The 27,795-nt window shown below is 46.5% G+C and overlaps 1 protein-coding gene across 2 annotated transcripts; it reads left to right on the forward strand.

The window, feature by feature from the left end:
* The first annotated feature begins 563 nt into the window (after nucleotides 1-563).
* Tekt1 (tektin 1) lies at nucleotides 564-27,206 on the forward strand. Of its 2 annotated transcripts, XM_052756998.1 has the most exons (8): nucleotides 565-880; nucleotides 2,364-2,570; nucleotides 11,773-11,938; nucleotides 14,977-15,105; nucleotides 15,463-15,606; nucleotides 18,284-18,506; nucleotides 26,128-26,324; nucleotides 26,955-27,206. In XM_052756998.1, the coding sequence occupies exons 2-8, from the start codon at nucleotides 2,381-2,383 to the stop codon at nucleotides 27,163-27,165; spliced, it is 1,260 nt and encodes a 419-aa protein (XP_052612958.1). In that variant the 5' UTR covers nucleotides 565-880; nucleotides 2,364-2,380; the 3' UTR covers nucleotides 27,166-27,206. The 2 variants fall into 2 exon arrangements, with proteins under 2 accessions (XP_052612959.1, XP_052612958.1); XM_052756999.1 differs by lacking the exon at nucleotides 15,463-15,606 and having other exon boundaries at nucleotides 564-880.
* Nucleotides 27,207-27,795: the final 589 nt, after the last annotated feature.

A 27,795-nucleotide genomic window follows, 5' to 3' on the forward strand; every position in this document is an offset into this window, starting at 1 on the left:
CTTTCAGATTTGAGTCCTCAGTTTAAGGGTCTTTCTCTGGTGAGCTGAGATGACGGGCGTGAGCCGCCACACCCAGCTCGCTGCTGCTTTTACATCGTTTTTAAATTTTATGCCTTTCTTCCATCTTATTCACCTTTGTGGTTGCTTTCTACCACACAGACAGCTCTAATCTCCCATTTCCAGTAGTAGTCAAAGTCTTTTAAAATAAATATGCTTCCTGTAAAGTAAACATGCTTGAAGGGTGCGTAGGTGTGTTAAAACTCAAGACCGTGGCACTGAAAGGCTGACGTTCCAAACCACACAGTTTCAAGATCACTTAGTAGTGCTGTCTTGACTGAGGAAAAGCTCATTTCTTGGTGAATTTTACGCCTTGGGGGAAGATACCTGACTGAAACTCCACTCTTGCCTCTCTCTATCTGGAGACACGCGTGCACCGCGTGTGTCGCCGGGCTTGCAGGTCCCGCCCTCCTCAAAGCTCCTTCCGGTCGTCTTGGCGCATTGACCACCCGCAGAGCCCAGTGTGTAGCTCGGTGGTCCCGGGCCATCTGCAGCTGGAGCATCGCCAAGCCCAACCCCGCAGTACACCTGCAGAATCAGACTCTGGGACCAGGAACCCCGAGTGACCCGGCCTCCTGCTCGGTGTTTGACGTTTTCCGGGCAGGATCAGACTTCGGAGCATCCACCGTCACAGCTTCAAGTTTGAGCGGGTCTCCCTTTCGCAAAGCGCCCGTTTGCGCTTGCGCAGTCTTCCAACCAGAGGAGGCTTCCGCGTCCGGTTACCATAGAGACAGCAGTTTTCCCTCCTGGTTCTTTCAGAGCCAGGATCTCCAGTTGGGGTAAGGAGATCCCCGGCTTAGATTGTGCTCTTTAAGGCATTGAGGTAAGTGAACCCCGATCTACTTCACTGACCCATTCTCCCTACCCACAGTCATGTGTCTTTTGGGATCAGCCATCCGCCCTGATTTAGGTCCCCTCTCTGAGACTACTCACGCTTGTCCAAAGTTAAATCTTAGGAAGCCATGCTGAGACAGACTCGGGAGAGACCATAGGAGGCACTGGATTGGGGAGCTCAGGAGTGTCTGAGAGGGCTGCGTGGGCCCTGGTGCTCAGCCTAGTCAAGATCTGACTTCATCTTTGGTTGTGAAGGCTTCAGCGGCCCCTAGGATAGATGCTAGGGTTGTAGGGCCCAGAGGAGGAGCCCCTCAGGATTCAGCTTTGTCTATGGAAGGCAGATACGATGGTTGTTCAGAGCCAGGGGACCACATTTTCTTCTTTCCATGATTGCCCACCTCCACCAGCTGATTTCTCCTATGTTCTCCTTTGTAACACAGTCACAATGCCCAGATGTTGGCTTACAGATGTTACAGCTGTTTGTTCCTTAGATAACATGTCTGGGTTCATGTATTTGGAAGAACACTGCTTGTCTTAGAGTTTCTATCTCTGTGATGAAACACCATGACCAAAAAGCAAGTTGGGGAGGAATGGGTTTGTTTAGCTTATCCTTCCATATGGCTGGTCATCATCAAAGGAAGTCAGGACAGGAACTCAAATATGGCAGAAACCTGGAGGCAGGAGCTGATGCAGAGGCCATGGAAGGGTGCTGCTTACTGGCTTGCTTCCCATGGCTTGCTCAGCCTGCTTTCTTATAGAACCCAGGACCAGCAGCCCAGGGATGGCACCACCTACCATGGGCTGGGCCCTGCCCCATCAATCACTAATTTAAGAAAATGTCCTACAGCTGGATATTATGGGGACATTTTCTCAATCGAGGTTCCCCCCCTTTCAGATAACTCTAGCTTTGTGTCAAGTTGAAATAAATAAGACTAGCCAGTACACTGCTCTGGGTCCAGCAAGCCCTATGAAAACTCGTTGTTCTCCAAAAGACATACAGGGGAATATTAATAGCATTCTTGTGATAGCCCTAAGTGAGAAGAGTCCACACATTCATCAGCAATAGAAACAGGCTGATTTTTTTATAGTCACTTGGCACACTACACAGCAGTGAGAATGGACGAGCTACATTATAAGCAGCCCGACCACTGTTATGGACACGATGTCAAATAAAAGGTCCCAGGTGCAAAAGAATACGCTGTGTGTGGTTCAAAACCAAAGGAACTTATATGTAGCATCAAGATCAAGTTAGTGGTCACCCTGTGTGTTTGGAGTGGCAACTAGGGACTAGAAAGGTTTGACATGTTGGTAACATTGATTTCTTGATCTGGGAGCTGGCTACACAGATATGCTTGGTTCAGATTATGATCTGTGCACATTCCAGTGTGAGTGTCACATTTCGATGATGGTGACGACAGCAGAAAAAGACCCTGTTGCTTTCATTTAATGCGAAATTGTCTGTGTTTGATCAGGACTTTGGAAATCTCAAATGGCCAAGCTACTGCAATCTCCACCCAAGTTCCTTCCTGCCGAGTGGTATATTGCTAACAAAAGCCAATACCACAGAGCAGAGGCCCAAAGGTCCCGATCTGAACGCCTGGTGGCAGAGAGCCAGAGGCTTGTGGATGAAATCGAGAAGACCACCAAGAAGTCTCAGAGTGATGTGAACAAGAAACTTGGTAAGACAATGTGCTTCGTATGTTTGTGACTGCATCCTGATGAGGTTATTGGGGGCTAGCTCGAGTGCCATTGTTTGGTGTGGCAATGTGTCATTCTTGAAGTATGGGGGTGGACAGAACATTTTCTGCAGGTTCTGTGTTAAAGACCGGTGCCATAAGACAGACACAGTAACACCATCTGATTTTCAGCCATCCATCATTCATTTGATTCCCATTCATTGATAGCGTGTATGGACCACACATTGGGAGCACCACAGGGGTTGAGCAGAGCCTGTGCTTTCATGGGTTCCCACCTTGAAAGGTGAAAGGTATGAAAGTCATTGATCAATATAGAGCCAGATAAATGCTGAGTAAAGAGAGTTAAGCTGGGGGCGGGGCAGGAACTGGAGAACTGGGCAAATTCCTAGAGATAAACACTTGAGCTGCATCTTACAGGGAGAACAACTCAATCTTAACAATTCCATGCTGAAAAACAGCACGTAAAGAATGGTGATCTTGCCAGGCAGTGGTGGCACATGCCTTTAATCTCAGCACTTGGGAGGCACAGGCAGGTGGATCTTTGTGAGTTCGAGGCCAGCCTGGTCTACAGAGTGAGTTTCTGGACAGCCAGGGCTACAAAGAGAAACCTTGTCTCAAACAAACAAACAAACAAACAAACAAACAAACAAACAAACAAAAAACAAAACCCAAAACCAAAAACCAAAACCAAAAAACAAAACTTAAGTTCAAGACCAGCCTGGTCTACACAGTGAGTTCCAGGACAGCCAGGGCTATATAGAGAGACTATGTATTAAAGAAAAGAAAAGAAAAAACAACAACAACAAATAAATTAAAACCATCAAGGGGCTAGCAAGATGGCCTGGCTGGCAACCTGAGTTTGATGTCCAGAACCTGGGTAAAAGTGGAGGGAAAGAGCCAATTTTAAGAACTCGTCCTCTGGCATCCACATGTATGCAGTGGCACATGTGCCCAGATGCACACATCATGTATCCATGCAAATAACAGCAACACAACACAACACAAAATAAACCAAAGGGTTGGGGTGTGGCTCAGTGATAGAATGTTCGTCAGGCCCTAGGTTCTACCCCAGCACTGAAACCTAACAAAGCCTACAGAACGCCTCAGAATAACGCTAACAAAAGATGTGCAGAAGTTCTCCACCGAAAACTACGACCCGTTACTGCAACCAGTCAAAGAGGTCATAAACAAATGCAGGATTTGGAAATGAGTGCATAGACAAATTCAGTATTTTAGTCACCCCACAGGGTGACCACTAACCCGATTTTTAATGCTACAAATTGACCTACAGATTCGACACAGTGCCAATTAAAAACACCTCCGGGCTTCCCGACGAAACTGGCTAGCTGCTCGTAAAAAGGTAGAGAGGCGTGGCTGACTCCAAGGACAAGCCACACCCCAACCCCTGCCTCATCACACATCTACAAAAGCGAATCTAGGTGTGTGCATAGCTAAACAGGAAAGGTAAACCCATGAAACCTTCAGAGGAGGGCTTTTCTTTTCCCCTGACAAATTCTCACTCTGTAGACTAGGCTAGCCTTGAACACTCAGTGGTTCTCCTGCCTCAGCCTTTTGAGTCCTGAGATTATAAGAAGGAGCTGCAATTGAGAGGGTATCCCCCACCCGTGAGGAAGAGGGGAAGAAAAAAGAAAGGAAAAGTGCCCAGTGTTGGGGAGGAAGTGGGACGGTGGGCGGCAGGCACAGTTAGAACCCTTTCGTCGCCAGCGGAAGGATCGGTGGTACAATCACTTTAGAAAGTGCTGCCCGTACCTGCTGAAGCTGGGTGTGTCTAAACTTTCACACTGCTGTTGCACTTTTAGCTATGAAACCTAATGTCTATTTGCAGATCTATGCTGCAGTGTTCCTTAACACTGGAGTGGGTAAATAGCACCTCCCCTAGGCAGCGAAGAGGCTAGCAGATCTGCAGTTTAATGCACCACCACAGAGGAATCTCACAAACCCAAGAAGATGTTGAGTGAAAAAAAAAATAAAATGCACAAATGGATCTCTCTCTCTCTCTTGGTTTTTCAAGACAGGGTTTCTCTGTGTAGCCCTGGCTATCCTGGAACTCCCTCTGTAGACCAGACTGGCCTCAAATTCAGAGATCTACCTTTCTCTGCCTCCCAAGTTCTGGGATTAAAGGTGTGTGCCACCACCGCCTGGCCACATTATTTCATTTTTAGAAATCAAAGAAAAAGTAACTTATACTATGAGAACTCAAGAGCGGTGTGTGAGGAACAAGGATGAGAAAGAGCCAAGCGAGGCCTTTCTGGATGCTGATAATGTTTCCTGAGTCAGGTATTTGGTCCTTAGTGCCCTCACTCATTACATTTTATAATATACTTTTCTAAAGATGCAGTTTTCAATAAAAGGATAAAATAACTTTAAAGTTTCTGTGCTGGTTTTGGTGGTACGGACATACCAGACTGATGTCTGTCCTTGCAGGGTTTCCGTCTGAAAGTTGAGATGAGTCCAGCACACAGAGCCCTGGGGTGTGGGTTGACCCATAAGGGTCTGTCAGACAGGAGGAGAGACAAACCGCCTCGGCCTTGTTTAGTGACCCTTTGACTTCCTGATCCACGGAGCACTAAGTCTTCCTCCCTTTTGGCCTTTCTCCAGGACGGGAAGCCAGGGGGTGCCTCTCACCTGGTTCACCGGCCTTCTTTCTGGCCATTTCTTCCCCTTCCTGACTGTTGACCCTTCTCTTTCCATTCCCCTCTTTTTTTTTGGTTTTTCGAGACAGGGTTTCTCTGTGTAGCTTTACGCCTTTCCTGGAACTCACTTTGTAGCCCAGGCTGGCCTCGAACTCACAGAGATCCTCCTGCCTCTGCCTCCTGAGTGCTGGGATTAAAGGCGTGCGCCACCACCGCCCGGCCCGTTCCCCTCTTATTGGGACATCTCACTGTTCTGCTCTTGGCCCCCTTAGTCTTTTCTCCTCTTCCCTCTCCTTCTTTTTAAAAAAGATTCATCTTTTATTGTTGTGTGTATGCCTGTGTGTCTGAGTTTATGTATACTATGTGTGTGCAAGAACCCACAGAGGCCAGAAGAGGGCGTCAGACACCCCAATCTGGAGTGACAAGCAGTTGTGAGTTACCATGTGGTTGCTGGGAACTGAACCCAGGTCCTTTGCAAGAGCAGCCAGAGCTCTTTATTGCTGAGCTGTCTCTCCAGACCCAGCCCTTTCTGTACTCTTTAGAAACTGCATCACAATCCTCTTTGTTTTACAAATAGAAATTGTCCCTACCAGAATTCTTTTATGGAAGCCATACTGCTTGCCATATATTTTTACCTACATTGCTTTATGCACCTCAAAATAAATAGACTCCAAGATGAATGCAACAGTGTCCCCCAAAACTTGATTGTATGACTCCTTAGCTTGCTGAGTGTATCCAGGCTATCCTTTCATCGACTTAATCCTCCCCCCATTAAATATGGCCAGTATTGTACAAGATGGTTCCAAGGATAAAGTTGATGAAGACACACTCATTCTAGTACAAAAGAGCAATAAAAAGACCACTAAAGTTATTCCGGACTAAGACAATGGCAGCGCACACTAATTAGCGACAATAATTTATGGATGAATTTTAACAACAGAAGCCATGGACAAGCCGACAAGGCAGGATGTGGGAGTTGATGCACAGAGTACTGAAGTGGGAGCAGCGAATGCCAGGCGAGTGAGCCGAAGCTGTGGCAAGCCTGAGGGACCTTGAATTTGGACGGCTCTGTCCAGTGAGTAGCCCATGAGAAATCAGGAGGAAGCGAGAGGAATCAGGGAGTCATTGCATGTCGCAGGGGAGCAGCTGTGTGGATGGCGCTGGTCAGAGAACGTGCTGAGGGAGAAAAAAAGGGGAAGGGGACAGAGAGGGTCAAGGGCGGGGAACAAGAGGATGAGGCCTCGAGGTCGTAGAATTCAGGAAGTGAGGGTGTTGTGGGTGAGGATGCCTTCCATTGTATGGTGCTTGTCTAAGCCTAGAAGAGGCTGAAAGGCAGGTGGAAAATGGATTTGAACTGGTGACTTGAAGACCACTGGTGGCTTCTGAGGTAGCAGGTCTAGTAGGGCAGTGAAAAATGCACAGGATGGAGGCCAGTTTCAGAGCAAGGAGACTTCGGTTTATGTGACGGATGCAGGCCCTCTATAAAACTCCAGCCAAAAGTTCTTGAAAGCTTTGCCCCTAGGACAAGGATGGGTGGGGATGAAGCCGCAGCAGAAAGTGATGGACAGTTAATGCTGGAAACCGGAAAGCAAAAAGCAGCTACACACACAGGGACACTGGACTAATTGATTCATGGTGTAGGAACCTTGAAATACACAAAGCTGGGTGCATCCAGCTCCTGCTGAGGCTGGAGATTCAAGACAGAGCTGGGAACGCAATGTTGAACATCTTTAGAAAGAGCCCCTTTTCCGTTCCAGCTTGCCCTCACACCAGCAGAGCACCAGAAGTCAAAAGACTCAGTGAAGGGCTGGTTTACAGGACACTGGTAGCCTGGCTCCAACATGTCCCCCTCCTGACAAGGGATTTCTATGGAGAAATTAACTGCCTTGAAAAAGAAGGCTCTGCAGATAAGCGTGTTTGGAGAGTCTCCAGGGAAATGCCTGGGGCCCTGCTTCATGGCTCTGTTCAAAAAGCATTCTCATAGGCAAGCATTGTCCTCACAGACAGGGCTTCCAAGCAGCATTTCAGCACGACATCTGTCACATACCTAAAGAAGATTTCCAGCCTGGCGCACGCGCGTATACACACACACACACACACACACACACACACACACACACACACACACACGGACACTCTGGAGGCAGTACTTTGTTCAAGCAGTGAACAGATCTTCCAGACCCCTAATCTTCTGCAGCAGCCTTGGAAAAGAGACATCGAGGGAATGGAGGGCCTTGGAAATGAAAAACAGAAAAGCAGGAGAACATTAAATATCCAAAGAAGCTTTAAAAGATAAAATTGAATAATTCTCCAAGAATAACTAAAAAGGAGAAAGGGGAAAAAAGATAGGAAACTGGAGGCTCAGTCTGGGAGGCTCAGTGATCAGTGGGGACTCTGGAGTGCCAATGGAAACAATAGAGATGAGAAGGAATTATCCATGAACAATTATATATATGTTTGAGCAAGTTGATGTCTGTTATCTGGCACAGGAAGATTGACACCGGTGTGAGGTTTCAAAGCACCAGGAGAAAGAGACATAAAGTTCACATACAAAGAATCCTCCGGGGTCAGAATCATTTCATTCTTGTCCACAAAACTCTGAAAACCAAAAGGAGGCAGAGAGACATCAGAAATCTGAGTGAAAAGGTTTATGTACTACAAGCCAGTACGGAACTGAGCACCATACAATGCAATAGTCGTGGTAGAAGAAAGGGGTGCTCAGGCTTACAGCTTTTCAAAGGTTTCAGCTCCTACACACGCATGTCTTAGGAAGTTCCTGGAGGGTGTGCTCCTGTGTGTTGAAGGGGTGAATTTGAGGAGGAAGAAACACAACTCAGGAAATGGGACTCCAGTACCTGAGAAATACCCAGGGGGTTCCTGGAAGCAAGACCAAAGGGTGATGGGCTGATGCAGTGGTGCAGAGCAGGTCACCTGGTCACAGCAGGAGGAGAAAGGGCCCTGTGAGCGATATTCCCAGAAGGGAACCATCATCAGTTCCCTAAGTACTAGACTAGCTGGGGTTGATTGACAGGAAACTAACTAGCAGTTCTGTCTGAAAGTTTGAGGAAGCATTAGTAATTAATTAAAAAAAAAAGTGAAGGGGTTACTTTAAAAAAAGATTTTATTTTTATGTGTGTCCATGTGTCTGTGTATGCACACGTGAGTGCAGATGCCTGTGGAGACCAGAAGAGAGCAGTAGATCCTCAAAACTGGAGTTACAGGCGGTTTTGAGCCACCTAATGCCAGTTCTGGGAGCTGAACTCTGGTTCTTTGCAAGAGTGGTGCTGAGCCATCCCTCCAGCCCCTGAAGTGGTTGCTATAGTAACCATCTTACCATCTGCATGTTTCCTATAACTCATCCTCTCTGAGAAAGAAGTCATCCGGGCTGGGGAGATGGATTATTGTGTAAGACTGCTTGCTGTGTGAGCATGAAGACATGAGTTCAGATCCCCAGCACCTGCATAGAACGTTGACTACTGTTGGTAACCCCAGCACTGTGGGGGAGGTAAAGAAAGGAGAATTATTAGGCCTTGCTGGCCACCAGGTTCAGTAAGAGAACCTGTCTCAGAGGAATAAGGCAGAGATTCATAAGGACACTCAGCATTCTTCTCTGGCTTCTGTGTACACATGATATATGCACACATCCACACACGTGTACAAATACACAGCACGATACAGCACACACACACACACACACACACACAGACACACAGACACACACATGCTGACTCATATTGTTTTCAGTAGAGGACATTGGTAATTACACAATCCATAACTAATAAGTTTAAGATTCAAATGTGAAGCTACTCATTCTGAATTCGTTAGCTCTTACGCAGCTTGCTTTATAATCGGCCCTCTTTTATGTTGCATGAATCTTAAAGAGTCTTATTAATAAAATCAAACCTGAGCCAGGTATTGGGGTGAACTGGAAGATCAGAGAACCAGAACAAGCCACAGCTAACCTCACCTGGCCAACTTCTCAGCTGGTCTTGTTTCCTCAGACTGGAAGCCTCTGTGTCCTCATATCCGAATGGCTCTCAGCTGAACTGTGCTGCTCAAAACCTAAAAGTTTAACCAGCCAAATGCTTCTAGTTTCTGGTCCTCACGCCTTATATACCTTTTTGCTTTCTACCATCACTCCCTGGGATTAAAGGCTCGCTTTTTGGGATTAAAGGCGTGAGTCACCATGCTTGGCTGTATCCTTGAAACATGGATTTCTGCCTCTGGAATGCTAGGATTAAAGGCGTGTGCTACCACTGCCTAACCTTTATGTTTAATATTGTGGCTGTTCTGTCTCTGACCCCAGATAAGTTTATTAGGGTGCACAATATTTTGGGGAACACAATACCACCACACTTTTACTTGTACTGTTTAATGAATTTGCCTCTAGTCAGGTGTGGTGGCATAGCTCATAATCCCAGGACCTGGGAGGCTGAAATGAAAAGATTGAAAATTCAAGGCCATGAGCTGGGTGTAGTGGCATGCACCTTTAATCCCAGCACTCAGGAAGCAGAGGCAGGCAGATCTCTGTGAATTCAAGGCCAGTCTGGTCTACAGAGTGAGTTCTAGCACAGCCAGGGCTGCACAGAGCAACCCTGTCTTGAAAAACCAAAATCAAAAAAAAAAAAAAAAAAAAAAAAGGAAATTAAAGGTCAGCCTGAGTTACAGAGTGAGATACTCTCTAAACAAACAAGCAAGCAAACAAACTTACTTCTTTGGCTTACCATAAAAATGAAAATGAAGTGGGCTGGAGAGATGGCTCAGAGGTTAAGAGCACTGGCTGTTCTTCCAGAGGTCCTGAGTTCAATTCCCAACAATCACATGTTGGTTCACAACCATCTGTAATGAGATCTGGTGCCCTCTTCTGGCAGATAGGCATATATGTAGGCAGAACACTGTATACACAATAAATAAATAAATCTTTAAAAAAATGAAAATGAAGCAATAATGCAATTATAATTGTATCAAAAAAGAAAGTTATGCAAGAAGTTTATCATAATATACTACTGGACTCGTGTAAACAATGTTATATATTCAGTAGACAGTAGGCTAGTGTTTGATAAAATGTTGATATAAATAAATTGGGGTCTGGAAGGACCAGAAGGCTGTTGTTTTGAGTTGGTTAAAAGGCAATCCAGGGGTGGAGGACACAGTTCAGTGTTAAAGAGCTTGCCTAGCATGCTCAAGGACCTGGGTTCAATTCTTAGCTCTGAAAAAAATGCAAATCATTATCTTTTATCATGAAAAATCAACAGTAGTATTAAACTAATGGTGAACGGACACTGATATGAGCAAGTGCCAGAAAAAAAATGATGGGAGTGTTGAAATCAGCACTCTAAGAGGTGGCCGAGGGGAGGAGGGAGGCAGACGCAGACTGGGTCATGCTGTTTCCAAACAACAAATGCATTTACATCTTTGATACAATTTCAAAGTTACAGGATTAGAGCGATGGCCCAACAGTTAAGAGTGCATACTGCTCTTTTAGAGAACCATGTCGGTGACTCCCAACCACCTATGACTCCAGCTCTGAGAGAGCAGACCCCTCTGGCCTCTGCAGGCACCTGAACTCATGTGTGCCCATGCACACGCGCGAGCACGCACACACACACACACACAGAGTTATCAGCTAAAGGTGGTGGTGCATACCTGTTTTTCCAGCACTCATAGGCCGAGGCAAGAGGAAGGAAAGTTCAAAGGCAACTTGGGTTACATAGCAAGAGTGTATCATGAATAAATAAATATATATAAATAAATGAATTATTAAAAATAGAGATTAGTCGAAGAATTAGGGTTTTTAGAGTGTTAAGTATTCTGTTGAGTGTAAGAAGAAATATCTTGCTTCCCTTTTGCTAATAAACATGTGTTTATTTATTTTTATGTATGTCTTTTTAGACATATCTTTGAGACAGTGTCTCAATGTTGCCCAGGCTGGTTTGCATTTACTGTGTAGCAGAGAGAGAGAGTGACCTTGAATTTCTGATTCTCCTGCCTCTAGCTCCCATGTACTGGGATCACAGCCTCGTGCTACCATGCCCAGTCTGTGTGGGTGCTGGAAATTGAACCCAGGGCCTCCTGTGTGTTAGGCAAGCTCTTTACCAACTGAGCTACGTTGTAGCTACATATGTACTGATCAACATGTATAAAAATGTCAAAAGAACTGGGGGTGGTGAAGTATATCTTTAATCCCAATACATAGGAGGCAGAGGCAGGTGGATTTCTTTGAGTTCCAGGCCACCCTGGTCTACAGAGTGAATCCCAGGCCATCCAGGGCTACATAGTGAGACCCTGTTCCAGAAAACAAAAACAAAAACAAAAAAAGATGATGGTGGTGTCCCTAGAAGTCCAGCTCTAAGAAAAGAGAAAATCTCAGGTAGTGTCATGAAAGTCTCCACAAGGTGTCTAGGGTAGGGGTGGAGCTCGGTGAGCAAGCGAGAGGTCTGGGTTCCATTGCCAGCACCACCGCAAACGTGCACACACGGTTGGCTCCACCAAGAGCCGGCACACTCAGGCGTGACTTCTGTGTGCCTCAGAGCAGAGACAGGAGGAGGTCAAATTCTGGAAGAAGGAGTTAGATGACAAGCTTGAACAGCTCGTCCACCAGACAGATGATCTGCTCATCTACAAGATTCGCCTGGAGAAATCCCTGGAGAGCTTTAAGGAGCCCCTGCACATCACAGAGACATGCCTGGCCTACAGGTTAGTGACCTGATGCAGGGGACTCGGCGCCAGGTAGCCAAAGCCGACTGTGCTAGACGGTGGGTGGAGTAGGCAAACCGGCAGGCAGGTGTTCTGTGGGAGCTGAGATGGAGCCTGTCTTGCCCATGGTGTCTGTGGAGGGAACACCACATGTGGTTCATGCCAGACTCTGCTGTCCTCTAACTAAAAATATAGGTGAGTGTCAAAGAATTACAAAAACGCCGGGCGGTGGTGGTGCACGCCTTTAATCCCAGCATTTGGGAGGCAGAGGCAGGAGGATCTCTGTGAGTTCGAGGCCAGCCTGTCTCACAGACTGAGTTTCAGGAAAGGCGCAAAGCTACACAGAGAAACCTTGTCTCGAAAAACCAAAAAAAAAAATTACAAAAACCACAAAATTAATCTTAAAATAGTTTCTCTTTCTGTCACCTAAGAATGTTTTGAGATTTATTTTTAGTGTGTATGTGTGTTTTTAAAGTCTGCATGTATGTCTGTGTACCAGGTGTGTGCAGTGTCAGAAGAGTCCAGAAGAGGGTGCTAGATCCCCTTGGAACCAGAGTTACAGACATTTTTAGCCATCATGTGGTTGCTGGGAATTGAACCCAGGAAAAGCAGCCAGTGCTCTTAACTGCTGAGCCATCTCTCCAGCCCTACAGTGGCCATTTTTAAACGCTTAAAAGTCATGGGAAAGGGGGCTAGTGAGATGGCTCAGCAGTTAAGAGCACTGGCTGCTCTTCCAGAGGTCTTGAGTTCAATTCCCAGCAACCACATGGTGGCTCACAACCATCTCTAGTGGGATCTGTTGCCCTATAGTATTAGAGTCCCAGGCTTTTTGTGTTTTGTTGCCTCAAGAACATGAGTTTTAATCCCTAGGCTACCTCATGATTTGAGATGGCAACCTAAGCTCCAGACAGTCTTTTTTCCAGCAAGTAGGAGTAAGTAGAGTTTGACATTCACCATTTCTCTGTACTTGTGTCCCATTGGCCAGAATATAACCACATAACTGGGCCAGTAGAAGCTGGGAAATGGTTGTCTTCAGTTGGGGCAGCCAAGTGCTCCGCTAAAGTATCAGGGGTTCCATTTCCAGGGAAGAGGGTGAGAAAGACACCCCCACAGCTGCTGGGAGGCGCAAGCCTGCTGGGATGCACAGGGCACCCTGCTGTCTAGAAAGTACGGACACACTTCTGATGATCAGTAAATCCAGGAATAGGATTATTCTCTTATTTTCTTAGGCAATGCCAATTTCTAGACCTGTTTCCTAGTCTAGTTGGAGAGTTATGATGAACTGATGAGTCTGTGGTGTTTTGTTTGTTTTGGCAGGCTCTCATTTTGTTGCCCAGGCTGACCTAGAACAACTTACATGCAATTTAGAAAAGTCTAGAACTCCACATCTTCAGTGTTGTCTCACTATGCCTGGCTCTTATTGGTGGTTTGCTCTAGCAGAGGCCCTTTCAACCCAGGATATTGTCCATTCTGATTTTTTTCATTTTCATTTTTGACATAGAGGCATGTGTAGCTCAGGTGGGCCTCACGTTCACTATGTAGCTGAGGATGATTTTGTATTCTCTTAACCACACTTTCTCAGCGCTGGGGTTACCAGCAAGTACCATTTATCTAGTTTACATGAACTAGCCATCAAAAGCAGTACTTCATGAGCACCAGGGCAAGCGTTCTACTGTATCCCCAGCCCCATACTGACGTTGGAGTGAACGTGACCAAATCTTGAGTCTTACAGGCCTCTCCAAGCTTCAAACCTTGTAATTGCAGCCCTGAGTCTCAACAGCTTCAAGGTAGAGTTCAACGTCCTTAGCTTAGCAGAGTTTGTCATAACTGGGCCCCAGTGAATTCTCCAGGCCCTGAAAGAGAGGAACTTGGGAGCACTGAGGCCTCGGCAGGTTCCCAAACACACGGTGTTCTTTCTCAGTAGAAGCCTGGTTCCCCCATGACCTTAGCCCTGATCCTGTGCAGCAAGCAGTCAGTGGTTCCCAGATGGATTTAGAGGGCATGCGAAGGCAAGGGTGGGCAGAGACGCCCCACCCTCAGCAAGCTCCTAAGCCCAAGGCTAACTATAAATGCAGAGGGTGCTGAATAAGTGAGCATGTACTATGTACCAGGGGCAGGAACACTGCTTTCTATCATGTCCATTCCTTGGCACACCCTATGAAGTACTAATAGTTATCCCCACTTACAGAAGACACTTCAAGACACAAATGTTACATAATACACCTCAGGCTCCACAGCACGTGGTTAGGGGATTCCCCTAACCCAAGTATTACCAAGCAGAATTGAAATAACAAAGTACCCGGCGTGGGGTGGTTTGGGGGAGTGGTGTATCGTGGTGCTTCTGATCAGAAGTATGTGACATTGAATGAGTTCCTTCACTCCTCTGAGACTCAGTGTCCCATACGTATTTTAAAAGGCTGAGTGGAAGGGTTGGGGGTGTAGTTCAGTGGTAGCACAGTTGGCTAGTATGCTCCAGGGCCCGGGGTCCATTAAGAGGGAATTAAACCGATCAAGAGGGAATATTTACATTAAAACAAAACAAAACAGCCCAGGGTTGTCACATAGCCAGGGCTCAGTGGTGGAATACCAGCATTGATATTACTTGTTACTAACACTCTAGCAGAACCTTTTTTTCTTTCTGGATTCAATTTCTTGTCTAAAAACAAGACTAGGACCAAGGAAAGACACACCTGTCTTTGAAATTCTAGGTCAAAAGAGAGTTGTTTGCAATGAGTACGTAGGCAGGAGAAGACTTCAGAGCAGATGGCCAGATTGAGCAGGAAGAGGCAGCAAGCAGGAGTCCCAGCACTCAAGGGGACCGGCCTGGGATACATAGGGAGACCCTGTCTTAAAAGCCAACCAACCAGGCAGCCAGCAAGCCATCAAACAAAAATCAACAAATCCAAGGGTCCGGGTGGGGGTAGTGAGGCGCGGTCGCTCATGTGTGGTTTTCAGGCCAGGTTTCTGCACGCGTTTCGGATATTTTGAAGAGGCACAGGCACAAAGTAGTGTCCCACGCTCCTGCCCCTCCCCACCAGGGAGAAGCGAGTGGGCATCGATCTGGTGCAAGATGTCGTGGAGCAGGAGCTGCTGAAGGAGGCCGAGATCATCCGCGGCGTCATGGCCCTGCTGAAGCGCACGCTGGAGGAGACGACAGAGCAGATCAGGTACCGCAGACCGCACCCGAGTTCGGGGGGACCGATGTATCGCACCCCACAGACGGTTTGCACCCCGAAGTGGAAACGCTAGTGTGGAGTCCGGGTTCCTGCCTCCCTCACTGGCGCCCCCCGGTGGCGGGCGGATTGTGGCGGCACCTCACCAGAGTGACTCACTGGGGTCCTTTGTGGCCACGCTGACCAAGCATCAAATGGCACGTGTGCGCATTGGGGACGTAGAAGTGGGGCGCAAGGAGAGGCCATGCTGAAAAGAGACAGTTTCAGCTTCGTTTTCCAGGGCCTCCCGTGATCCTGCAGGTGTCACAGGCCCTTCCCAAGGGAGAAACCCGCTTTACCTTCTTCCTTCAGGCTGAACCGCTCTGCCAAGTACAATTTGGAAAAGGATTTGAAGGATAAGTTTGTGGCTCTAACTATCGACGACATCTGCTTCTCACTCAACAATAACTCACCAAATATCAAATATTCTGAGAATGTTGTGAGAATCGAGCCCAAGTGAGTGGGGCCCTGCGGCTGGTATAGGTGAAGCTGGGAATACCCAGGTCCTCTCTCAGTCTGACAGGGCCAGGGGATGCCTCCTGTAGCCCCTTGGAGCTGGGAGGCTTGGGGAAAGGCATCTGCTGAGCAGTTTTACCCTGCCCCTGCCCAGAACCTTCTCTCACTTTAAGAAAGACTGGTAGAGCATGTCCAAAGACTTATAATGTATTCCTGTTGTTGGTTGCTTTTGTTCTTTTGGGGGGCCCGCCACCCAGCTCCCAAGTAAATCACACACGAGGCTTATTCTTATAAATGTCCAGCCTTAGCTTGGCTTGTTTCTTGCCAGCTTTTCTTAACTTTAAATTCGCCTGTCTACCTTTTGCCTTTGGGCTTCTATCTTTCTCTATTTCTGTATACCTCTCATTGTTTCTTACTCTGTGGCTTGCTGTGTAGCTGTGTGGCTGGCCCCTGATGTCTTCCTCCTTCCTCTCTAGTTACTTTCAGATTTCTCCTTCTATTAGTTCTTTCTGCCCGCCAGCCCCGCCTGTCCTTTCTCCTGCCTCGTTATTGGCCATTCAGCTCTTTATTAGACCATCAGGTGTTTTAGACAGACACAGTAACACAGCTTCACAGAGTTAAACAAATGCAACATAAACAAAAGTAACACACCTAAAAATAATATTCCCCAACATACTCCTTCATCTATTTATAGTTTAACAAGTGGAAAATTGTAAAAACTATAGTAATGGGTGAATAATAACTTCCCACATCAGTCCTTTGCCAAGATTACCACAGAAACACAGGCACATCCAACACTCAGGCCCATTTTGTTTACTTTGCAAAAACTGTGTGTGTCTTTTATGTAATATCCAATTTGTATTTTAAAAAACTATGTGTGTGGATGGCTGGGTACACTTGTGCCCATGTGGAGGTCAGAGGACAACTTATGGGATTGGTTCTTTCCTTCTACCTGTGGGTCTCAGGGATCCCACTCAGGTCGGTAGACTTGGTGGCAGACAGTTTTGCCTGTTGAGCCAGCTTACTGGACCCTTAACTTGTAATAAGTATTGTATTGTAGAGCTAACTCATTCATATTTGATTTTTTATTAAATATACACACATAGAGTACATACAGCAAATACCTAATACAAAATTGAATGATTATCATTGTATCAGTATTTTTTAATGTATGAAAAATAGAAAGATAAAGTACCCCCGGACTTAGCTTCTCAGAATAATAAATGTTTAGTATCTCACGATCTTGGGTAGGTTGAGAGGTCAGACATGGCTTAACTGGTGGCCCGGCTCAAGGTGTCCTTAGGCAGAAGTCCAGCTGGAGGCTGGGGCTGCACCCATCTGAAGGCTGGACTGGGGAGGGCTTGGCTTCCAAGGTGACTCATGTGATGATGTGGGCCTCAGCTCCTGGCTTTGTGAACTTCTCCAAGGACAGTTCATGGCATGGAAGCTGGCGTCTCCCATCCCAAGTGATGGAAGAGAAAGAGAGGCGAAGGGTGGGAGGGAGACGGTCTCAGAAAAGCCGTGGCGCTTTTTATTATCCCAGCCTCAGAAGCGGCATCTCATCTTTGGACTTGTGAGAAACAAGTCGGCAAATTTGTTCTCATCCTTAAGGCAAGGGAGACAGGGACTTCCGGGGACTGCCTGTAGTCACCAAGTGGAGAATCCTCAGGCAGTCCACTGGGATGCAGGGAAATAACACCTGCCACCCTGTTACCATAGAAACCTTTTGGCCCACCCTCCTCTTCCCTCTCCTCCTCCTCCTTCTCCTCTCCTTCTCCTTCTCCTCCTCCTTCTTGAGACAAAACTTTTGATGTAACCCAAGCTGGCCTCAAACTTGAGATCCTCCTGCCTCAGCCTCCCTCAGTTTCCTTCTGCCTAATTCTTTTTTTCTATGCCCCCAAAGTAGACACTCTCTTGACTTCTTCTAATAGAGTTGTTTGCCTGCTTTTTTACTAAATAACATCATGCATTCTGTGGTGTGTGCTTATGAATAACAGTTTTTAGGAAACTAGAGAGATGGCTTAGTAGTTAAGAGTGCTTACTACTCTCACAGAGGACTCAGGTTCTATTCCCAGCATCCACACGGTGGCTCACCACCATCTGTAACTCCAGTTCCAGGGGATCTGATGGCCTCTTCTTGCCTCTGTGGGCACCAGGCATGCACGTGGTGCAGACATATACACAGGCAAAATAATCATACACATAAAATAAAAGTAAACCTTCAGATAACATTTACTAAAATACTTATCAAGGTTACTAACAGTTCCTCATCAAACTAGCGACCTGTTCACCTCCTGGCTTCCCTCACTCAGTGTGCTAGGTTCTAACTATTGTCGCTCTTGTACTTTGTATTGAAGCTTAGTGTCTCCAGCTCTGTGATCTCGACTAAGTTCATTCATTTCTCTGAGCTTGTTTTCTCCTCTGTGAAGCTGGGGTCATAAAAGTAGCTTAGTAGGCTTCCTGGGGATGAAATGAGGTGACGTCTTTAGGTGCCAGCTCAGTGTCTGGCACCGACATGGGAGGCTTCCAAAGATACCGCCGTTGGTGGACTGCCATCGGCTCTGCCCAGTGGTGGAAAAACATCCTGGGTACTTGTGGGGTGGCGGTAGCTTGGTTTCCAGTAATTCTCAGAAGTTGCCCCTGCTACCCCAGCCTGAGTGAGGAACTTGTGTTGCAGCTCCGTGAGTCTGGAGGACTGGCTGGACTTCTCCAATGCCAACGTGGAGAGGGCGGACAAGCAGTGGAACAACTCCATAACGCTGAAGACTCTGGTGGACCGCATCCTGTCCCAGACGGCCAATGACCTGCGCAGACAGTGCGATGTGGTAGACACGGCCTTCGTAAACGGGCTGAAGGAGACCAAGGATGCCAGGAACAAACTGGCTGAACATCTGGCCAAGGTGGGGTCCCTGGGGACACACTGGATTCATGAGGTCTTCTCGTGGACCCATGAAGGTCTGTGTGTGCTGAGCCTCTGCTGACACTCACCCTGCCGATTGGCAAGGAGACAGAGCCCAGAAGCAGGAGAGTGGAGGCTGGGATCTGGGCACAGCCTTATATCCTCCTTATATAACGTGCAGAGAAGGGTCCTGAACTCATGTGCTCAAGTACCCCGTTTCTCCAAATCTAGCTCCAATTCTCTGGTCAACTGTTCCTGCTAGTTGCTCAGTGTCATATTGACAAACGTCTTCTAGGAGTCAACAGTAAAATGTCTCTGAGGCGTAGAACTTGCAGATTCCCACGGTGTAAATATTCCCACCATGGTCCATTTCAGACTCCCCGTTTAACAAAGAGCTGGCAGAGTCGCTGAGAATTTAACCGTCAGGGCACACAGGATCCAGCTCCCACACACCTTCCTTGCTTCAGGACCTGCGTCCTGACCACAGAGGGTCAGTCTGAGCTCAGAGACATGGAGAAGTAGAGTCTAGTGGGAATGGGCTTTACTTTGAACTTAAAAGATGGAGACCCTGAGAATCTGGCAACAGTGAGCTGAAGGACTTAAGCAGATCCTTCTAGCTCTCTGCATCCTTTAGCCAAGCTGTAACATGGGGGGCATGCCAGGGCTTCTGCATGGAAGGGTGAGGTGAGGTGGAATACAATGCAAGCACATTCCTCACTTGTGTCTTCTAGTAGCTGCTTCTAAGACACTAAAAAGAAGTAGGTGAAATTGATTATATATAACATTTTACTTAACTTCCAATACAAAAATTATTTTAGCACATCATCAGGTACTTTGTATTTTTATGATTAACTCTTTGGGGCTGGGGAGGTGGCTGAGTAGGTAAAGTACTTGATGTGCAAGCATAAGGGAGTGCCTGAGTTTGGATCCCCAGTGCCCACGTTAAAGGCGGGCACAGAGGCACACACTGTGGTGGATGCTAGTGCTGGGGCAGGGAGTAGGGTGGCGTGGTGACCTCCCTGGTCAGTTTTACAGGCTGAAAGGACAACATTCAGCTCTCATTTTGTTTACAATGAGACAACAGCAAAGCATATTTAATCCTCTGAAAGATTTACAATTAAGTAATAATATTTAAAATAATCAAATGCATAGGTTGGCAAATATTTTTCTATAAAAAGGTCAAATAGTAAATATTGTAGGCATTATGGGCCAAGAGGCATCATTCAGTGGTATTAGGTTGGTATTTATACAACAAGGAAAACAACAAATTTCCAAAAAGTCTTCATTGACAGAAATTCAGTAGTAACAGTAATCATAGTGATGGAGTGTAGTTTTTAAACAATGGTCTACTTCTAAGAAGAGAGGGATTCTGTTGGGAGGAGAATAGCTTCTTGCTTTGTTCTGATGCAAAGTTAGCGTTTCCTAGGAAATCCCTTGCAAAGCATTCCCTTGCCAATGCTGATTTGTAACAAGCTGTTACATAATTCATCTAAAAATATCATTTCATTCAGATCTGTACTGCCAGATGATGTCAAAACGTCTGAGCAAATGATTTTAATTGGCTCTGTTCATTTCTTGGGGAACGCTGGTGGATTTCTGTCAGCTGCTTCCCCTGATACTTGCCTTTTAGCATGTAAATCCCTCAAGGCTGAGGGTGAGGTCACCGCTCCTTCACCATGCTGTTAAGTGAACTCTAAAATGTGAGCAATTCCTTTGGCTTTGAGGTCAGAACCCACTGCTGGGAGTTGGAAAATGTCATTGCAAATCTATGCAGGAAAGGAAATTTTCCTTCCTGCTTTAACTTTGATAGCAAGGAGGTGTGGAGAGCAGCTTGACACCAGGTGCCTGAGAGGTGACTGCGTCCTAAGCTGTGTCCCTTGGGGCTGTCTTGCTTCAAAATTTTAGGTCAGGCTCAAGGAGGACTGTTTTTGAGGCTGTATGGAAAGCTAATTTCCAAAAGCATTTGTTAGCAATGGTTGAGGGTTCTTCTTCTTATTCAGGAAAATTCCAATCTTAGCCCTGGGCTAAAATAAACCATAAGAAAATGTAAGCACGGTGAAATCACTGAACTGCGGAGCCGTGGAGCACACAGAACCACTGAGCTGCTGTTTCTAAAGAAATGGTGTCAGTCAAATCCGAGAGCTAATGAAGTTCACTGTTGACGAAGCTAGCGCAGCAGCACATGACAGCCAAATGTTTGTGCAAAGCACATTTAAAAATTACTGTGTGTATACGTGTGTGTAGCATATGTGTGCTTGTGTGTGTGTGTGTGTGTGTGTGTGTGAGTGCGTATGTGGAGGTCAGAGGTTGACTTTGAGTGTCTTCTTCCATTCCTTTCTACTTAACTTTTTGAGACCAAGTCTCTCATAGATCCCACTGACTAGCAAGCTCTGGGGATCCTCTTGTCTCTGACCCCCAAACCTCAGTGCTGGGGCTGCATGTGCGCCCGGCCACATCCGGCTTTCACAAAGGTGAGCAATGGGGCTCTGAACTCAGTTCCTCAAGCTGGTGTGTAGGCACTTCAACTGAGCCAACCGTCTCCCCAGCCATCTCCCCAGCCTCGACAAAGCACTTCTTGATGGACAGTTCAGTGACTAACCATAGGCTTTCGATAATTGCGTCCTCACAGCCTCTGTAAACTTGTTCGGCCCAGTCCATTTCTGCTCAACATGTATTAGGACCACGACATCTTAACATATTCTACTTTAGGTTGTGTTGATAGCAATTTCTGAAGTGTATGTGTGTGTGTATGTGCACAAGTATGTGTGTGTGAGTGTGTGTGTACGAGTGTGTATGAGTGTGTGTGTGAGTGTATGTGTGTGTGTTTGTGTGTCCAGAGGTTAATGACAGATGCCTCCCTCTATTACTCTTCCCCTTATGTGTTTTTTAAATTTAATTTTTTAAAAATTCATCTATTTATTTTACATCTGGTCTCTTACTGACTGCACCTTGACCTTGCCAATTCGGCCAGACTGGCTGGATGGCCAGTGAGATCCAGGGAACTTCCAGTCTCTGTGACCGTTCCCCAGGATTGGGGTTATAGAAGAGCGCCACTGCTCCCAGCTTTTATGTGGGTGCTGTGGATCTGACTTCGGGTCCTCCTGCTTGCCAGCAGGCGCCTTACCACCGAGGCCAGGCACATTTTCTCATCTTTTTGGAAGTGGTCATATCGTGTAGAGTCCTTGTAGAGGCTAACTCTTCAGTCCCATCCAACACAGCATCGACACTTCCCCGATAAGCAATATTGAACGGTGTTAGACCACCTGACAACTCATTACAAGAAAAAGGAAACCGTATGAAATTGACTGTTAGTTATAAAAAAAAAAAGCGCGTATTGGTTTTACTCTGGTCCCTGGTCTATTTTTCGAGCAACTGTTTTGCATAATGAACAATCTTGAACAAATTTCTGTTCTTTGGACGCGTTTCCTTTAGCTGCTGCCATCAAACATGATGCAGTGAGCTGGGAACGGCTTCCCTGCTTGGCGACGAAACAAAATTGGAACCCTTGATTGCGGCCTCCTTTTCACTTTGAGACACCGCAAATGATGAGATTTTCTGTCTGTCTGTTTCCTGATCGTTGCTTTCCTGGGAGTTGAGAACATTGTGACTAATGCAGTGTCTAACGATGCCAGTGTCCAGTGTTGCCATCCTGCGTCACTGTGTAACAGATGCATTGATCAGACTCCTAACCCATCAACCCTGAAAGCTCCACTGGGCCTTTAGCACGCAACACTCGGGTTTCTTGTTTTAACATGATGTGTACACAGCGGGCCTTAGTTTGAAAAGTTGTGTCTCTTTCAAAATTTATACTGAAACCCATTCTCCAAGAGGTAAGTCCTCTAGCAGGCGTTCCTCGGGACCATCACAGAAGGGATGGATGGAAGTGGGCAGACCCTTGCCCTCCGCCTTCATGGGTGGACACAGCAGCAGGGCGCTGTCTCAGGGCAGAGAGAGCTGCCTCTGCAGACACGGTACCTGCGAACTGTGAGAAATCAATTCCTATTTCTTATCTGTTCCCCAGCTCTTGGTATTTTGAAATACCAACAGGAGGGGACTGAGACACCGGTAATGGAACAATGAAATAAGATGTCACTGGTGAGAAGGTGGCTGGAAAACCATGGCCCTCTAACTGCCTGGCTGTGATTGACAGTGCCCTGGGCAACACTGCAATGCAATGAGAGCATCACACACAGTCTGTCAACACCCCTTGACTCTGTCCTTGTTCAGAAGTGGCCATAAATAAACCAACAAGCCTGACTGCGTCTCAATGGGACTTTATATAGGGACGCTAAGAATGGTGCTTTCTATAATTTACCTGGTGCAAGGCATTCTGCTTTGGATTTTTTTTCAGTCCATTAAAATATAAAACATTTCATAGAATGCAAGTTCATCATGAGGTGTAGGAGGAAAGATTTCAGAACATCCATCTGATAAATCAGAGAGGGATCTGGGCAGACACCCCACTAATAACTCTCTCCTGGTCTGACTAAGCACATACTAAGACGCTCATCCTCTTATGGCATCAAGAATATCAGATTAAAACAAAGAGAAGACCCCATGCACCTGCAGGAAACCCAAGACGACAGTATCAGATGCTGCTGAGGTTGTCGGCCCAAGCCTCTCTCTTACTCATGGCCTGTGGGAATGCAAAATGGCCTGGTTCCTCACAAAACTCTTCACCCCTTTACACGATCAGTCTCATTCCTTGATTTTTGCCCCAGTGAGGTGAGAGCTTCTGTCCACGTAGCTGGTGTCTATGTGGTAACTACTCCGCAGAAGGAATAATTGTCACGAACGAGTTTATATCCTCTGGACATACTTCCTTTCCTTGCTACAGACAAATGATTTAATTAGTTGGTGAATGACTTTCCTTGCTCAGCTCTCCTTCCTGGAGACTTAATTTTCTTGCAGTCTCATTTTCAGTTTTTGTCTCAAAATAAAATATATATATATATATATATATATATATATATATATGCAATTAAGTAATTGATTTAGCCGCAATCTTAAAATGAAATTTTAACATTTTATTTACTTATCATTTACTCACTTTGTGTGTGTGTGTGTGTGTGTGTGTGTGTGTGTGTGTGTGTGTGTGTGTGCGCATGGAGGCCAGAGGATGAGATGTGGGAAGCCAGTTCTCTCCTTCTGATTTTCTCTGAAAATTGAACTCAGGTTGGCGGGCTTGACGGCAAACGCCTTAACCCCCTGAGCTGCCTCACTGGCCCTGAAATTCTATTTTGGAGACAATATTAGGACGTTTAAGAGAACATATGACTCATCTTTTTTTACTAATTAGATGGGAAGAAGGTTTCTCTCATTACGCTATTTGAAGTATCCAAATATGCATCAGTTTATAAATGGAGCTGTAAACAGACAAAGGGTTTTAGCTAAGTTTGAAGTCAAAGAAACTATTAATCACAACCAAGTAAAAGAGATTAACATTTGCCAAATTCAAACTAATCATTTATTTATTTTATGTGTATGAGTATCTTGCCTGAATATATGTCTATACTTAGTGCCCACAGAGGCCAGAAGAGGGCATTGGATCTCTAGGAACTGGAGTTACAGAGGTTGTAAATGGTCATGTGGGTGCTGGGAACTGAACCCAGGTCCTTTGAGAGAGCAGCAAGTCTTTTTAATCGCCGGGCTACCCTCACCTTTGCTAAATTTCAAATAGTATTAAAAAAAAGTGAACTTTAGAAATCCTTTTTAAAGATCGCTTTTATTTTTATTTATGAGCATGTGTGCCACATGCACGTGAGTTCCCTGAGGAGGCCGGAAGAGGGCATTGGACCAACTGGAGCTGGAGTCCCAGGGTTGTGAGCCATCTGATGTGGGAGCTGGGAATCAACTCCAGTCCTCTGTAGAACCAGCAAGTGCTCTTAACCACTTAGCCACCTCTCTGGCCCTGAACTTAGGGAGAGTTAAGCAATTTAAGAAAACCTAAGTATGGTGTACGGAATTCATCTGAGTTCTAATCTTCATAAGTCAGCCTTTAAAACACAGATGAGTGGGAATCAGGATAGGCAGCTATGCTAGTAAGGAACTGTGGAAATCAGAAGGTTAGGCAGCCACGATAGTAAGCGACCATGCTCTTGGTGTGATAAACATACTGTGGATGTGCTACATGAAAAGCAGAATCCTTTTATTTTAGAAACATAGACTCAAATATTTGACATGGAAATGATACAATACCCAAGGTTTACTTTAAAATAATTAGGTTGCAGCCGGGTGGTGGTGTCGCACACCTTTAATCCCAGCACTCGGGAGGCAGAGGCAGGTGGATCTCTGAGTTTGAGACCAGCTTGATCTACAGAGTGAGTTCCAGGACAGCCAGGACTACACAGAGAAACCCTGTCTCAGAAAGAACAAAATAAAAACAAGTAGAATAAAATAAAACAAGTAGGCTGATGGGTAGGGGTGGGTAGAGAGACGTGAATGAAATAAGATTGGGTATCTTTTTTTGGTCAGTTTTTGTTTTTTGAGACAGGGTCTTACTGTGTAGTCCTGGCTGTCCTGGAACTTACCACATAGACCAGGCTGGCCTCAGACTCACAGAGAACTGCCTGCCTCTGCCTCCTGAGTGCTGGGATCAAAGGCATGTGCTACCATGCTGAGCTAGGCTATCTATAGCCTGCCTATCTATCTATCTATCTATCTATCTATCTATCTATCTATCTATCTATAGATGTAAAAGAGGTTCATTAGCCTGCCTACCCTTCAGTATGTGTGGAATTTTTCATGATGCCAAGTTGAAAAAAAAAAGAAAACTCAAGGAGAAAATTTTTTTTTTGGCAGTGTTAGGGATTGAACCCAGGGCCTGTGTGCATGGCAGGCAGGTCTTCTGTACCGGTCTATCCTCATAACCCTAATGAAATTCTAATTTAAGAAAACAGAATAATGTACAAGTTTCTTTCAGTGCACAAAGCAAAATATTCGTATAGGCACTGGGGAGATGAACTTTGTAACCGTGTAGGCAAGAGGCCCTGAGCGTGTGTTCATAACTGGCTGTATTAGCTACCTTTCTGTTGCTGTCATGAAACACCCCTACAAAAGCAACTCAGGGAAGAAAAGTGTTTATTGTTGCTGGCAGTTTTAGAGGGGTGGAGGGTAGAGCCCTCTTGTCAGGGACATCTTGGCTTGATGACAAGATCAGGAGACTGGTGGCTCACAACTTCATCCACACACAGGAAGGAGAAAGAGAGAAAGCAGGAAGTGGGGTGAGACCATAAACCCTCAAAGGCTGCCTCTAGCAAGGCTCTACCTATTAAAAGTTCCATAACTACCCAAACACTACCACCATCCAGGGACCAAATGTTCACATACACGAGTCTATGAGGGACATTTCTCATTCAAACCACTACAATGGCCAAGCCCTTGCTGAGGGCATTCTCCGGGGAACTCACACCATCTGTGTGGGTGAACTGGTAATGGGGGCCAGTCAGATGCGCTTGGTGCCTGGGGCTCCACAGTTGGACGAGCATCTCTGCTTTGGCGACAAGTGATCAGACTGTCTAGGGTTCTGCTTAGGTGGGAATGTGAGGTCGGGTCTTCTTGATGTGCATGGTCACGACAGTTCCAAGGGGCACAGCCTCATCCACTCCAATCCTTTCCGTCAGGTTATGGAAGAGATTGCTTCCCAGGAGAAAAACATTGCCGCTCTTGAGAACGCCATCTTGGACCAAGAAGGGCCGGCTAAGGTAGCGCACACACGCCTGGAAACCAGGACGCACCGGCCTAATGTGGAGCTGTGTCGCGATGTCGCTCAGTATCGGCTGATCAAGGAGATTCAGGAGATCAACCATAATGTTGCCAGGTGGGCCAGCCCCTGCTGGGATCTGACGTCAGACGGATGTGACGTCAGACTGTGTTGTAAATGGCAGGGAGGGGCCCAGCTGAGGGTGCTGCTGGCTCTGTATGGTTGGAAGGATGCACTTCCTAGACACCAGGTTGGATAACTCCAGCCAAAGCAGCTGTTATCCGTGACGCAGATCTCAACCCCAAGACATTTTGTTACAAAGTCCAAATCCAGATGTTTAGATAGTAGCTGCCATTTTAAACATTGGCTTTTCTTTTCCCGTGGTGAAAATAAAGCCCAGGGCTTACCACTGAGCAGTGTCCCCTAACTCTTGTTTTGAGACCAGTTCTTGCTAAGTAGTTCGGGCTAGTCTCGAACTTTCTACGTAGCCCAGGCTGGGTTTTTAAGTCATCATCCATCCCTTGAGTGCTGGGTTTACAGGTGTATACCACTATATCCAGCAAATCTGTGTCATAAGCCTGCCTGCCTGTGGCCACCAGCCAGAAAGCACTCCCTTGAGAAGCAAGCAAGGGGATGAGCACTGTCAACTTAACTGAGCATCCAAGCACATCCCCCTGCACCCCCCGCCCCCCGGAAAAAGCGGTGCAGAGCAAGTGATGCTTCCCCACACTCCTCTTCTTCTCCCAGGTTAAAGGAGACCGTGGCTCAGGCTCAGATGGAGCTGAAGGCGCTGTACCGCAGGCAGCTGGCTCTGCAGGAGGAGATCCAGGTTAAGGAGAACACCATCTATATCGACGAGGTGCTGTGTATGTCGATGAGGAAGTCCATCCCGCCTCGCGATGGCGATGACCACGGGTCCTGGGAGGGGGGCATCCGAGCAGAGGCCATCTGCTGTTAGGTGCCGTTCAGATCCTCATTAAACCACATCTTACAACAACAGTAGCGAAGAACTCTTACTTCAGGTGGGCAGAACTTTGGGCAGCCTGCCACAGCCTCTTGGGCAGGACATCTCAGGCTCTCCGGGGTCTGCGACTTAGGGACAAGGTTCTGTCCTACCATGGTTGTCGATGAGATGAATATTTTATAATTCAATGCTATGTATCAGCACCAGCCATGGGGATCTCACAGGACTTGGGGCCAGGGGAGAGAGCCATTAGATCCATTTGACTCACACGCGCAGGCTGGGTTTTCTATCCAAGGCATGCCCTTCTTTCTCTTAGAATGGGATGCAAACATTTCTCAGGGGTTCCACATCCATTTATCCTAGGAAGCAATGTGAAGACTCCTGGCTTAGATGCCCCCTCCCACCTCCTGGCAGTTCACCAAAAGTCTATGCGAATGTCACAGAAACAGATGTAGGAGAAGGTGGTTAGGGGCTCCCTTCTCCCAGTAAGTAGAAGACAGGCTAAGGCCAAGGGGATTCTCAGTTGTCTAAAGTTCAATCTGGGGGCAGGGAGGGGTAGTGGTGAGCACAATCGCCGATGTCTGTGGCTGTGAGGGCAGAGAGGAAATGTCCTTGGCTCAAAGG

The sequence above is a fragment of the Peromyscus californicus genome, unplaced genomic scaffold, assembly GCF_007827085.1.
Source record: "Peromyscus californicus insignis strain IS unplaced genomic scaffold, ASM782708v3 Scaffold_3__1_contigs__length_106647218, whole genome shotgun sequence".
In the NCBI taxonomy this organism is placed as follows: Eukaryota; Metazoa; Chordata; class Mammalia; order Rodentia; family Cricetidae; genus Peromyscus; species Peromyscus californicus.